Raw genomic sequence first — 14,242 nt, forward strand, 5'->3', positions numbered from 1 at the left:
CACATATCAGCAAGGGATGATGAATGGCCTACACCTTCCCCGAGCTCCCAAATCTCCCTCTCCGGATGCTCACCGAGCTAATAGGTGATGTTTCCCGGCTATGCCATGTGGCGGGATCCAGCCAGTAATAATCCAAGTCACCTGCACAGTAGGGAGAGAGGAAAAGTGCAATGGCTTTGAAGTGGAGAAGGAACACCTTAGGTGCAACCTCCTCAGTCTATGAAGTGTTAATAAGTCTCATGATCTCGGGTGTGTGCATCTCAGATTGTACACATCTGCGCTGCACAGGCTGTGACCTGCACCCCCAGAATGAGTGTGTGTCACAAACGCATATTGTCCTAGAGGAGGGTTATCTTTCCTCTCAGCCTAGAAACACATAACAAGTACAGAAAGAACTAGGTTATCCCGCACTGCCCCTCAAAGGACTACCCACGCCAAGACACAGACTGTCATGAGTAATACTGGCTAAAATTGTATTCACTGCACTGAGATGAGTATTAGAATTTAGTGCCCCTTCTTCAACTCTTCTGAACTACATCATTTTTTCAAAATTATTCTCTAGTCTCTATAACTGGACACACAGTTTTAGGACACTTTTGGAAAAGCGATGTGAAAGTTAAAGATCAAAAAAAAAACTTTTAGCAAAAGAGTACATACAACTGACAGAGTAGTCACTTTTACTAAATCATAAAAAAAGACTTTAAAAATTCTAACTTTTTGAACATGGATTTATGAACATTCACTTTGGATTTTTTTGGTTTAAACATATAGTGTGAAAGAAAGCATTTGAGGAAAAAAAAGAAGAAGAAGAAGAAAATTCAGCACAAAGCAGCAGAGGTGTAAGCGTCCGCATAGGAAGAAAGCCCAAAGTGGGCGACCGCGCGAGAATTGATGACCTGTAGCATTTTAGACGTCAGGTGAACTCAGTGAAAAAGTTTCTCCTCATGGATGTTGACAGAGAAAAATACGAGGCGAGTGAGTAAAGCATGCCAGTTAGGAGTGAGATGTCCAGCTCACTGTTAAGAAAACGTTTGGACGCTGTCTGTGAAGGTCATAAATAAAGAATTTTATGTAGATGACAGACATGATAGACATAATAAGCATGATACAAGAAATATGACAGAAACAGAAAAAAGTTTAAAATGTGGAGGCACAAAACTGCGTGCATTTCAGTTTTTTAGTAGCTGCCTCTTTTCCTTTTACATAATGTGTTAGGAAAGTGGGAGAGTGTTATATATATGATAATAAACAATGTTTTTCAAATGTGGCATGTAAATAACTAGCAATATATTCTATGAAGCCGTATTCTGTTAAAATTTACTCCACATGGAGTCTATATCCCTCCCAAAATCACCAAGTTTAAAAGCTGTACATGAATTTGTGATTATCTCAAATATTCTTCTGGACGGTCTTAGGGAATGGAATATAAGACCATATTTTTACTGTTTGTAAAACTTCATATTTTAAAGTTTAGATATATTTCACTAAAGCTTTTTCGTCTTTAATAGTATGACACCATTCCTCTTGAAAGAAAAACTATCTACAATAAAAATAAAATTAAAATTACTACTAAGCATAACTTCAAATATTCAAAAGATTATCTCAATTCATAAAGCTTTCTCCCAAAAATTTCACATACCAAGTAATAAGGCTGATGACTTCTCAAATTCTGATTCACTCTGAAATACTGTGACAAATTAATAGACTTACTGAGATATGCTTGGGGCTTAAAGAAAAAAAATAATTAGTCATTAAGTTGGAAGCTGCTTTGAGAAGTCTTTAAGGATACAGGAATGACAAAAATCCTCACTATTCTAAAGGCTACAGGGAAACAGTTCATTGCATCCTTCAGGAATTGATTTAGATCTTAGAAACTAGAATGCCTGGGCCCTTCTCTGTCTCTCCCTCCAAATCCTTATGTGGACTTAAACATTGTTTCACTCACCTTTTCCTGAGCAAATCTGGATATTTGTATCTGGTGAATGTCTGTTGTGCAAAAATGGCTCCTTATATGCAGTCAAAAGCTAATGTTTCTGGTATAATTCAGTAATGACACTGAATACACTTTATTATGAAAAGACTGCTTTCGGGCAATGGTTTCCTATCAGGTATCAACTGTGTAGGGAAATGATCGTGAATAAAGAGTCTAATTTAATTGGCTTAACCTCAGATACGCAGATGACACCAGCCTTATGGCAGAAAGCGAAGAACTAAAGAGCCTCTTGATGAAAGTGAAAGAGGAGAGTGAAAAAGTTGGCTTAAAACTCAACATTCAGAAAACTAAGATCATGGCATCTGGTCCCATCACTTCATGGCAAATACACTGGGAAACAATGGAAACAGTGAGAGTCTTTACTTTTTTAGGCTTCAAAATCACTGTAGTTGGTGACAGCAGCCAAGAAATTATTAGACGCTTGCTCCTTGGAAGAAAAGTTATGACCAACATAGACAGCATATTAAAAAGCAGAGACGTTACTTTGCCGACAAAGGTCCATCTAGTCAAAGCTATTGTTTTTCCAGTAGTCATGTATGGATGTGAGAGTTGGACTATAAAGAAAGCTGAGTGCCGAAGAATTACTGCTTTTGAACTGTTGTGTTAGAGAAGGTTCTTGAGAGTCCCCTGGACTGCAAGGAGATTCAACCAGCCCATCCTAAAGGAAATCAGTCCTGAATATTCATTGGAAGGACTGATGCTGAAGCTGAAACTCCAACACTCTGGCCACCTGATGCAAAGAACTGACTCATTCAAAAAGACCCTGATGCTGGGAAAGATTGAAGGTGGGAGGGAAAGGGGACAACAGAGGATGAGATGGTTGGATGGCACCACCGAATAGATGGACATGAATTTGAGTAAAGTCCGGGAGTTGTTGATGGACAGGGAGGCCAGGCATACTGCGGTCCATGCGGTCACAAAGAATCGGACCCGACTAAGCGACTAAAGTGAACTGAGCTAGAACACGTGCATGTATGTACATAGGTATGTATATATGTTTTTCCAGGCCATTCAGGTGTGCGGCCGGCACGTTAACGCTCATTTGGATGGAATAGATTTTGCAGCTTTGGAAACTCTGCTTTTCAATTCTGGCAAGCGACTAAAAATGACTAACATAAATCTAAAGAACACATTAAGTACTGCAGTATACACTAATAGTTGCATATATTTTAGTACACGAATATACTTCCCTCACATTCCGAAAGTTTTAACAGCTTTCTTAGCATGGATTTCATCATCACACCATCAAAATACAACAGTTTTGCTTAAACATTTATTAAAAATATATTCTAAAATCTAAATATGTTGTTTTAAACTATATGTGCTTCATCTTTCCATGCATTATGAAGCTGTAAATATATCATTGACTTTTAAGTACTCTAATTTGTCTTTATAAGACATTTATCTATTATTAATAAAAGTGACATTCAACAAAACTCCCTCCTAAAATATTCAGACTAGAATTTCATTAATATAAAACATTTTTCTTAATTAAATTTCCTAATAGGTGATTAAAGATATTGACTGCCAGTGGCATAACTACAAAATGATAAATTCATGGCATTTGCTTATGGAATTGACACAAAAGCATCCTCGTTTTAATGTTCAATGTAACTGTAAAGGAGTAAATTTAGTATTATCATTAATTTTGATCCAGGAAATTGATGCTTCAGTCTAAAGAAATGGCTGAAATTCATAAATATCCATGTTCAATGAAGTCTTATAATTTGATTAATTTTTGTGAAAACATTAAAAACAGTTTTATCTTATCCCTTGTTGAAAAAGGAGGTTAATTAAACTTCATAAGTAGGCACACAGCTTTCACTGCATACAAAAAAAGTCAGCTAGTGACTGCAAGGAGAACAAACCAGTCAATCCTAAAAGATATTGGTCCTGAATATTCACTGGAAGGACTTATGCTGATGCTGAAGCTGAAGCTCCAATATTTTGGCCACCCGATGTGAAGAACTGACTCATTAGAAAAGACCCTGATGCTGGGAAAGATTGAAGGCAGGTTGAGAAGAGGATGACAGAGGATGAGATGGTTGGTTGGCATCACCGACTTGCTGGACATGAGTTTGAGCAAGCCGGGAATTGGTGATGGACAGGGAAGCCTGGCCTGCTGCAGTCCATGGGGTTGCAGGGCTGGAACACGAACTGAGCAAATGAACTGAGTGACATATGGGCTTCCCTAGTGGCTCAGTTGGTAAAGAATCTGCCTGCAGTGCAGGAGACCTGGGTTTAATCCCTGGCTTGGGAAGATGCCCTGGAGGAGGGCATGACAACCCACTCCAATATTCTTGCCTGGAGAATCCCCATGGACAGAGGAGCCTGGCGGGCTACAGTACATGGGATCACACAGAGTTGGACACAACTGAGTGACTAAGCATAGCACAGCACAGTGACATATGAGCTTTCTGAAAAGAGATCTTGCTTTTCCTAAACCCAGGTTATTATGGCAAGAGTATATAACAGTGCATCAACATACATGTCTATGATTTAAATGTTTGCATCTTATGATAGCTAATTTCAAAGCACAAGAGATTTCAGTAAGACCAACCAAAAGCAATGAACAAAAACACTTTCTAAATAATACATATGCATGGTTGCATGTATATGAATATACTAAAACTGTAAGGAGAAAATCATACATAACTTCACACATTAAATATCTACTTAAAAACTCACATAACAAATTTACTTGATCAAGTTGAAGGTCTAACTAATGTTCAAGTAGTAAAAGAAAGAGTATCAACATCAAACCCCTGAAGCATTAGAAAATGTGGACTTCTCCATCACCAGAAGACACAGATAGTGTATTTTTAACATCATTATAATGGATGATAATAAAAGATGGGACTAAATCAATTACAAGATAGACTCACAGTAAGTCTGAACAATACATATCCATAACTTTGCTACTTATTATCTAAAAATAAATGGACTGTTCTTCCTACATAGAACATATTGTACCATTCAAAACCATTACAAAAATCACGGACCAAAATCAGAAGAACAAGTCTTCCCAGAGGTTTCGTATAATTCTTTAAATTTTTCCTCTTTTATGTTTACACTCTATGGTAGGGCATGTGTGGAGACCCAATGAAACTATTAATAAATGAATCCTAATGTACTTTATTATAGCACAGCACTAGACAAATTAAAATGTCTTAATATGTTAATTTAAATTTAATTAATTTAAATAATTTTTATTTCTTTAATTAAAATATATCACATTTATTACATATCTATACACAGTGTATACATAAAAGCCAACTCAGTTATAAGAATTATATTTTAATTTAAGACAAAGCAAGGTATTTTTAATACTACATACCATGATCAGCATGTAAATTAGTAAATATTGCTAAATTGCTATAGTTATGATATAATAGAGTCATATATCCATTTTATTGATTTTAATACATTACAAGGACATTCTTTTCATAAACAGGAAATAAGCTGTGAAGTCTAAGAATGGAGGAAAAAACTTAACTTCTGATTGATATAACAAAAATGCTTGAAATAGTTTCCTTATATTTTAGAAGGTTGTATGCCTTCCAAGGGCAAATGTGTTCACTCTCACTCTAAGTTATATACAATAATGGAGCTAACTGTACAATCACTCAATAAAAATGTGTTATACAACAGAATGCCAGAAAGCCTAACCTCGCCTCAGTTACTTTTAACAATCCAGGAGAAGAAACAAATATTACTTAAAGAGACTTAGCATCTAGGCATTAAAATAAAATTGGAACATGTCCTTGTTAACTTTACTGATTAACCAAATAACCTGTGAAAAAAATAGAGAATTTCTACACAAATGCAAAATCAGCAAACTGTCATTCATGACTGGAACCCTGATAGTCTAAGCTCCTAGTAGAGTAAAAGTATTGATCTACAAACACTTTCTGGTGACTTCATTCAAATTCCACCATGTCCACTGCACAATCTGATGGCAAATATTGTGTAATTAAGTAGCAAATTTATGTCCCTTGAATGCAAGGCCTGAGGCAGGGCTGGAGGCATCTCTAAACTATTGGTATTTAGCAGAAATAACTTCAGTAATTCTAAGTAACTGAATTGTCTGGTGCTGACCCAAAACACGCTCAGAAACTGTCAGTCTTCGGAAGAATTATATTCAGTCAGTTCAGTTCACTCCCTCAGTCGTGTCCAACTCTTTGCAACCCCTGTTCATTGACAGCAGGCCTCCCTGTCCTTCACCATCATCCAGAGCTTACTCAAACTCATGTCCACTGAGTTGATGATGCCATCCAACCATCTCATCCTCTGTCGTCCCCTTCTCCTCCTGCCTTCAATCTTTCCCAGCATCAGGGTCTTTTCCAAGGAGTCAGTTCTTCACATCAGGTGGCCAAAGTATTGGAGTTTCAGCTTTAACATCAGTCCTTCCAAAGAATATTCAGGACTGATTTCCTTTGGGACGGACTGGATGGATCTTTGTTAGAGTCCAAGGCATCTCAAGAGTCTTCTCCAGCACCACAGTTCAAAAGCATCAATTCTTCGGTGCTCAGCTTTTTTTTATAGTCCAATTCTCACATCCATACATGACTACTGGAAAAACCATAGCTTTGACTAGACAGACCCTTGCTGGCAAAGCAATGTCTCTGCTTTTTAATATGCTATATAGGTTGGTCATAGATTTTCCTCCAAGAAGCAAGTGTCTTTTAATTTCATGACTGCAGTCACCATCGGCAGTGATTTTGGAGCCCAAGAAAATAAAGTCTGATGCTTTTTCCATTGTTTTCTCATCTATTTGCCAAGAAGTGATTGGCCTGGATGCCATGATCCTAGTTTTGGAATGCTGAATTATAAGCAAGCTTTTTCACTCTCCTCTTTCACGTTCATCAAGAGGCTCTTTAGTTCCTCTTCACTTTCGGACATAAAGGTATCACTTGAGTATCTGAGGTTATTGATATTTCTCCTAATCTTGATTCCAGCTTCTGCTTCAACCAACCCAGCATTTTGTATGATGTACTCTGCAAGTCAGGGGTGGCAGCTGAGAGTGTCAGGCTGCGACAGCGCAGGAGCAGCCGAGAGAAGTTACCCCACATCCGAGGCCAAAGACGGCGGCTGGGAGGAGCTACCCCACACCCGAGGCCAGGGGCAGGAGCCGGGAGGAGCAACCCAATGTCCAAGGAGCGGTGGCTGTGCAGGCACAGGAGGACCTAGAGGAGCTATTCCACGTTCAAGGCCAGGAGGTGCAGCAGTGAGGAGATACCCCTTGTCCAAGGCAAGAGAAGCCCAAGTAAGATGGTAGGTGTTGCAAGAGGGCAGATACACTGAAACCATAATCACAGAAAACTAATCAATCTAATCACACTTGTCTAACTCAATGAAACTAAGCCATGCCCGTGGGGCCACCTAAGACAGGCAGGTCATGGTGGAGAGGTCTGAGAGAATGTGGTCCACTGGAGAAAGGAATGGCAAACCACTTCTGTATTCTTGCCTTGAGAACCCCATGAACGGTATGAAAAGCCAAAATGATAGGATACTGAAAGAGGAACTCCCCAGGTCAGTAGGTGCCCAGCACACTACTGGAGATCAGTGGAGAAATAACTCCACAAAGAATGAAGGGATGGAGCCAAAGCAAAAACAATACCCAGTTGTGGATGTGACTGGTGATAGAGGAAAGGTCTGATGCTATAAAGAGCAATGTTGCATAGGAAACTGGAATGTCAGGTCCATGAATCAAGGCAAATTGGAAGTGGTCAAACACATGGCAAGAGTGAACATCGACATTCTAGGAATCAGCAAACTAAAATGGACTGGAATGGGTGAATTTAACTCAGATGACCATTATATCTACTACTGTGGACAGGAATCCCTTAGAAGAAATGGAGTCGCTATCATGGTCAACAGAAGAGTCTGAAATGCAGTACTTGGATGCAATCTCAAAAAAGACAGAATGATCTCTGTTCATTTCCAAGGCAAACCATTCAATATCACAGTAATCCAAGTCTATGCCCCAACCAGTAACACTGAAGAAGCTGAAGTTGAGCGGTTCTGTGAAGACCTACAAGACCTTTTAGAACTACACTCAAAAAAGATGTCCTTTTCATTATACGGGACTGCAATGCAAAAGTAGGAAGTCAAGAAACACCTGGAGTAACAGGCAAATTTGGCCTTGGAATATGGAATGAAGCAGGGTAAAGACTAATAGAGTTTTGCCAAGAAAATGCACTGGTCATAGCAAACACCCTCTTCCAACAACACAAGAGAAGACTCTACACATGGACATCACCAGATGCTCAACACCGAAATCAGATTAATTATATTTTTTGCAGCCAAGTGGAGAAGCTCTATACACTCAACAAAAACAAGACCAGGAGCTGACTGTGGCTCAGATCATGTACTCATTACTGCCAAATTCAGACTTACAAGGAAGAAAGTAGGGAAAACCACTAGACCATTCAGGTATGACCTAAATCAAATCCCTTATGATTATACAGTGGAAGTGAGAAATAGATTTAAGGGCCTAGATCTGATAGATAGAGTGCCTGATCAACTATGGACGGAGATTCGTGACATTGTACAGAAGACAGGGATCAAGACCATCCTCATGGAAAAGAAATGCAAAAAAGAAAAATGGCTGTCTGGGGAGGCCTTACAAATAGCTGTGAAAAGACGAGAAGTGAAAAGCAAAGGAGAAAAGGAAAGATATAAGCATCTGAAGGCAGAGTTCCAAAGAATAGCAAGGAGAGATAAGAAAGCCTTCTTCAGCGATCAACGCAAAGAAATAGAGGAAAACAACAGAATGGGAAAGACTAGAGATCTCTTCAAGAAAATTAGAGATACCAAGGGAACATTTCACGCAAAGATCGGCTTGATAAAGGACAGAAATGGTATGGACTTAACAGAAGCAGAAGATATTAAGAAGAGGTGGCAAGAATACACAGAAGAACTGTAGAAAAAAAGATCTTCACGACCCAGATAATCATGATGGTGTGATCACTCATCTAGAGCCAGACATCCTGGAATGTGAAGTCAAGTGGGCCTTAGAAAGCATCACTACGAACAAAACTAGTGGAGGTGATGGAATTCCAGTGGAGCTATTTCAAATCCTGAAAGATGATGCTGTGAAAGTGCTGCACTCAATATGCCAGCAAATTTGGAAAACTCAGCAGTGGCCACAGGACTGGAAAAGGTCAGTTTTCATTCCACTCCCAAAGAAAGGCAATGCCAAAGAATGCTCAAACTACCACACAATTGCGCTCATCTCACACGCTGGTAAAGTAATGCTCAAAATTCTCCAAACTAGGCTTCAGCAATATGTGAACCATGAACTTCCTGATGTTCAAGCTGGTTTTACAAAAGGCAAAGGAACCAGAGATCAAATTGCCAACATCCACTGGATCATGGAAAAAGCAAGAGAGTTCCAGAAAACCTTCTATTTCTGCTTTATTGACTATGCCAAAGCCTTTGACTGTGTGGATCACAATAAACTGTGGAAAATTCTGAAAGAGATGAGACTACCAGACCACCTGACCTGCCTCTTGAGAAACCTGGATGCAGGTCAGGAAACAATAGTTAGAACTGGACATGGAACAACAGACTGGTTCCAAATAGGGAAAGGAATACATCAAGGTTGTATATTGTCACCCTGCTTATTTAACTTAGATGCAGAGTACATCATGAGAAACGCTGTGCTGGAAGAAGCACAAGCTGGAATCAAGATTGCTGGGAGAAATATCAATAACCTCAGATATGCAGATGACACCACCCTTATGGCAGAAAGTGAAGAGGAACTAAAACGCCTCTTGATGAAAGTGAAAGTGGAGAGTGAAAATGTTGGCTTGAAGCTCAACATTCAGAAAACGAAGATCATGGCATCTGGTCCCATCACTTTATGGCAAATAGATGGGGAAACAGTGGAAACAGTGTCAGACCTTATTTTTGGGGGCTCCCAAATCACTGCAGATAGTGACTGCAGCCATAAAATTAAAAGACGCTTACTCCTTGGAAGAAAAGTTATGACCAACCTAGACAGCATATTCAAAAGCAGAGACATTATTTTGCCAACAAGGGTCCGTCTAGTCAAGGCTATGGTTTTTCCAGTGGTCATGTATGGATGTGAGAGCTGGACTGGGAATAAAGCTGAGCACTGAAGAATTGATGCTTTTGAACTGTGGTGTTGGAGAAGACTTTTGAGAGTCCCTTGGACTGCAAGGAGATCCAACCAGTTCATCCTGAAGGAGATCAGCCCTGGAATTTCTTTGGAAGGAATGATGCTAAAGCTGAAACTCCAGTACTTTGGCCACCTCATGCGAAGAGTTGACTCATTGGAAAAGACTCTGATGCTGGGAGGGATTGGGGGCAGGAGGAGAAGAGGACGACAGAGGATGAGATGGCTGGATGGCATCACGGACTCGATGGACGTGAGTCTGAGTGAACTGCCGGAGTTAGTGATGGACAGGGAGGCCTGGCATGCTGCGATTCATGGGATCGCAAAGAGTCGGACACAACTGAGCGACTGAATTGAAATGACTCTGCATATAGGCTAAAAAAGCAGGGTGACAATATACAGCCTTGACGTACTCCTTTCCCAATTTGGAACCAGGCCATTGTTCCATATCCAGTTCTAACTGTTCCTTCTTGAACTGAATACAGATTTCTTAGGAGGCAGGTAAGATGGTCTGGTATTCCCATCTCTTGAAGAATTTTCAACAGTTTGTTGTGATCTACACAGTCATTCAAAAAACTAAGATCATGGCATCCTACCCCATCAACTCATGGCAAACAGATGGGGAAACAATGGAAACAGCGTCATACTTTATTTTGGGGGGCTCCAAAATCACTGCAGATGGTGACTGCAGCCATGAAATTAAGATGCTTGTTCCCTGGAAGAAAAGTTATGACTAACATAGACAGCATATTAAAAAGTAGAGACATTAATTGGCAAACAAATGTCTGTATAGTCAAAGCTATGGTTTTTCCAGTAGTCAGGTACAGATGTAAGAGTTGGAAAATAAAGAAAGCTGAGCCCCAAAGAACGGATGCTTTTGAACTATGATGCTGGAAAAGATTCTTGAGAGTCTTCAGACTGCAAGGAGATACAACCAGTCATTCCTAAAGGAAATCATTCCTGTTTATTCATTGGAAAGACTGATGCTGAAGCTGAAACTCCAAAACTTTGGCCAACTGATGCAATGACCTGACTTACTGGAAAAGACTCTTGGAAAGATGCTGGGAATGATTGAAGGAGGGAAGAGAAAGGGACGATAGATGATGAGATGGTTGGATGGCATCTCTGACTTGATGGACATGAGTTTGAGTAAGCTCCAGGAGTTGGTAATGGACAGGAAAGCCTAGCATTGGTGTGGCCCATGGGATTGCAAAGAGTCAGACACAACTGAGCGACTGAACTGAACTAAACACAGTCAAGGCTTTGGAGTCATCAATAAAGCAGAAGTAGATGTTTTTCTGGAACTCTTTTGCCTTTTCTATGATCCACTGGATGTTGGCAATTTGATCTTTGGTTCTGCTGCCTTTTTTAAATCCATCTTGAACATCTGGAAGTTACCGGTTCACATACGTTTGAAGCCTGGCTTGGTGAATTTTTAGCATTACTTTGCTAGTGTGAGGTGAGCGCAAATGTGCAGTAGTTTGAAAGTTCTTTGGCATTGTCCTTCTTTGGGACTGGAATGAAAAGTGATCATTTCCAGTCCTGTGGTCACTGCTGAGTTTTCCAAATTTGCTGGCATATTCAGTGAATCACTTTCATAGCATCATCTTTAGAATTTGACATAGCTCAACTGGAATTCCATCACCTTGACTAGCTTTGTTCATAGTGATGCTTCCTAAGGCCCACATGACTTTGCCTTCCACGATGTCTGGCTCTAGGTGAATGATCACACCATTGTGGTTATCTGAGTCATGAAAGTCTTTTTTGTATAGTTCTTCTGTGTATTCTTTCCACCTCTTAATATTTTCTGCTTCTGTGGGTCCATACAATTTACGTCCTTTATTGTGCCCATCTTTACATGAAATGTTCCCTTGGTATCTCTAGTTTTCTTGAGGGGATCTCTAGTCTTCCCCATTCATTCGTTTTCCTCTATTTCTTTGCATTGATCACTGAGGAAGGCTTTCTTGCTATTCTTTGGAACTTTGCATTCACATCTTTTCTTTTCTCCTTTGTCTTTAGCTTCTCTTCTTTCTCAGCTACTTGTAAGGCCGACTCAGAAAACCATTTTGCTTTTTTCCATTTCTTTTTCTTGGCAATGGTCTTAATCATTGCCTCCTGTACAAAGTCACGAACCTCCGTCCATAGTTCTTCAGGCACTGTGTCTATCAGATCTAATCCTTTGAATCGACTTGTCACTTTGACTATAAAATCATAAGGGATTTGACTTAGATTATACCTGAATGAAGAAGGCAATGGCAATCCACTCCAGTACTCTTGCCCAGAAAATCCCATAGATGGAGGAGCCTGGTAGGCTGCATGCAGTTCATGGGGTTGCAAAGAGTCAGACACGACTGAGTGACTTCACTTTCACTTTTCACTTTCATGCATTGGAGAAGGAAATGGCAACCCACTCCAGTGTTCTTGCCTGGAGAATCCCAGGGACGGAGGAGCCTGGTGGGCTGCCGTCTATGGGGTCTCACAGAGTCAGACACGACTGAAGCAACTTCACAGCAGCAGCAGCAGCAGCATACCTGAATGGTTTAGTGGTTTTCCCTACTTTCTTCAATGTAAGTCTGAATTCTGCAATACTGAGATCATGATCTGAGCCACAGTCAGCTCCTGGTCTTGTTTTTGCTGACTGTATAGAGTATCTCCATCTTTGGCTGCAAAGAATATAATCAATCTGATTTCAGTACTGACCATCTGATGGTGTCCATGTGTAGAGTCGTCTTTTGTGTTGTTGGAAGAGGGTGTTTGCTATGACCAGTGTGTTCTCTTGGCAAAACTCTGTTAGTCTTTGCCCTGTTTCATTTTGTTCTCCAAGGCCAAACTTGCCTGTTGTTCCAGAATCTCTTGACTTCCTACTTTTGCATTCCAGTCCGCTATAGTGAAAAGGACATCTATTTTGAGTACTAGTTCTAGAAGGTCTTGTAGGTCTTCATAGAATCATTCAACTTCAGCTTCTTCAGCATTACTGGTTGGTGCATAGACTTGGATTGCTGTGATATTCAATGGTTTGGCTTGGAAATGAACAGAGATCATTCTGTTGTTTTTGAGACTGCATCCAAGTACTGCATTTCGGGCTCTTCTATTGACTGTGAGGGCTACTCCATTTCTTCTAAGGGATTCTTGCCCACAGTAGTAGATATAAGGATCATCTGAATTAAATTCACCCATTCTCATCCATTTTAGTTCACTGATTCCTAAAATGTTGACGTTCACTATTGCCATCTCTTTTTTGATGACTTCTACTTCGCCTTGATGCATGGACCTAACATTCCAGGTTCCTATGCAATATTGTTTTTTTACAGCATCAGACTTGACTTTCATCATCAGTCACACCACCAGCTGAGCATTGTTTTTGCTTTGGCTGTGTCTATTCATTCTTTCTGGAGCTATTTCTGCAGTCTTCTCCAGTAGCATATTGTGCACTTCCCAACCTGGGGAGTTCATCTTTCAGTGTCCTATCTTTTTGCCTTTTCATACTGTTCATGGAGTTCTCAAAGCGAGAGTACTAAAGTGGCTTGCCATTCCCTTCTCCAGTGGACCACATTTTGTCAGAACTCTCCACCATGACCCATCTGTTCTCAGTGGCCCTACACAACATTTCTCATGGTTTCATTGAGTTAGACAAGGCTGTGGTCCATGTGATCAGATTGGTTAGTTTTCTGTGATTGTGATTTTCATTCTGTCCACCCTCTTATGGATAAGGATAAGTGGCTTACAGAAGCTTCCTGATGGGAGAGACTGACTTTGGGGGAAACTGGATCTTCTTCTGATGGGCGGGGACATATCAGTAAATCTCTAATCCAAGTTTCTGTTGATGGGCAGGGCTTTGTTCCCTCCCTGTTGTTTGTCTTGAGACCAAACTATGGTGGAGGTAATGAAGGTAATTTAGGTCTGACCTAAATCAAATCCCTTAAGATTATAGAGTGGAAGTGACAAATAAATTCAAGGGATTAGATCTGGCAGATACACTGCCTGAAGAACAATGGACAGAGGTTCCTTACATTGTTTAGGAGGGAGTGATTAAGACCATCCCTATGAAAAAGAAATGCAAAAGGCAAAATGGTTGTCTAAGGAGGCATTGGAGAAGGCAATGACAA

At 40.1% G+C, this 14,242-nt stretch overlaps 1 protein-coding gene across 43 annotated transcripts in view; it reads right to left on the reverse strand.

The window, feature by feature from the left end:
- RIMS1 (regulating synaptic membrane exocytosis 1) overlaps positions 1 to 14,242 on the reverse strand; it is a 599,063-nt gene that overhangs the window by 186,908 nt on the left and 397,913 nt on the right. For all 43 annotated transcript variants that reach the window (XM_060393556.1, XM_060393561.1, XM_060393554.1 and 40 more), the window contains one exon: positions 74 to 141. In XM_060393556.1, coding sequence (XP_060249539.1) covers positions 74 to 141 — 68 coding nt within the window. The remainder of the gene's footprint in view (positions 1 to 73; positions 142 to 14,242) is intronic.

The sequence above is a fragment of the Ovis aries genome, chromosome 9, assembly GCF_016772045.2.
Source record: "Ovis aries strain OAR_USU_Benz2616 breed Rambouillet chromosome 9, ARS-UI_Ramb_v3.0, whole genome shotgun sequence".
In the NCBI taxonomy this organism is placed as follows: domain Eukaryota; kingdom Metazoa; phylum Chordata; class Mammalia; order Artiodactyla; family Bovidae; genus Ovis; species Ovis aries.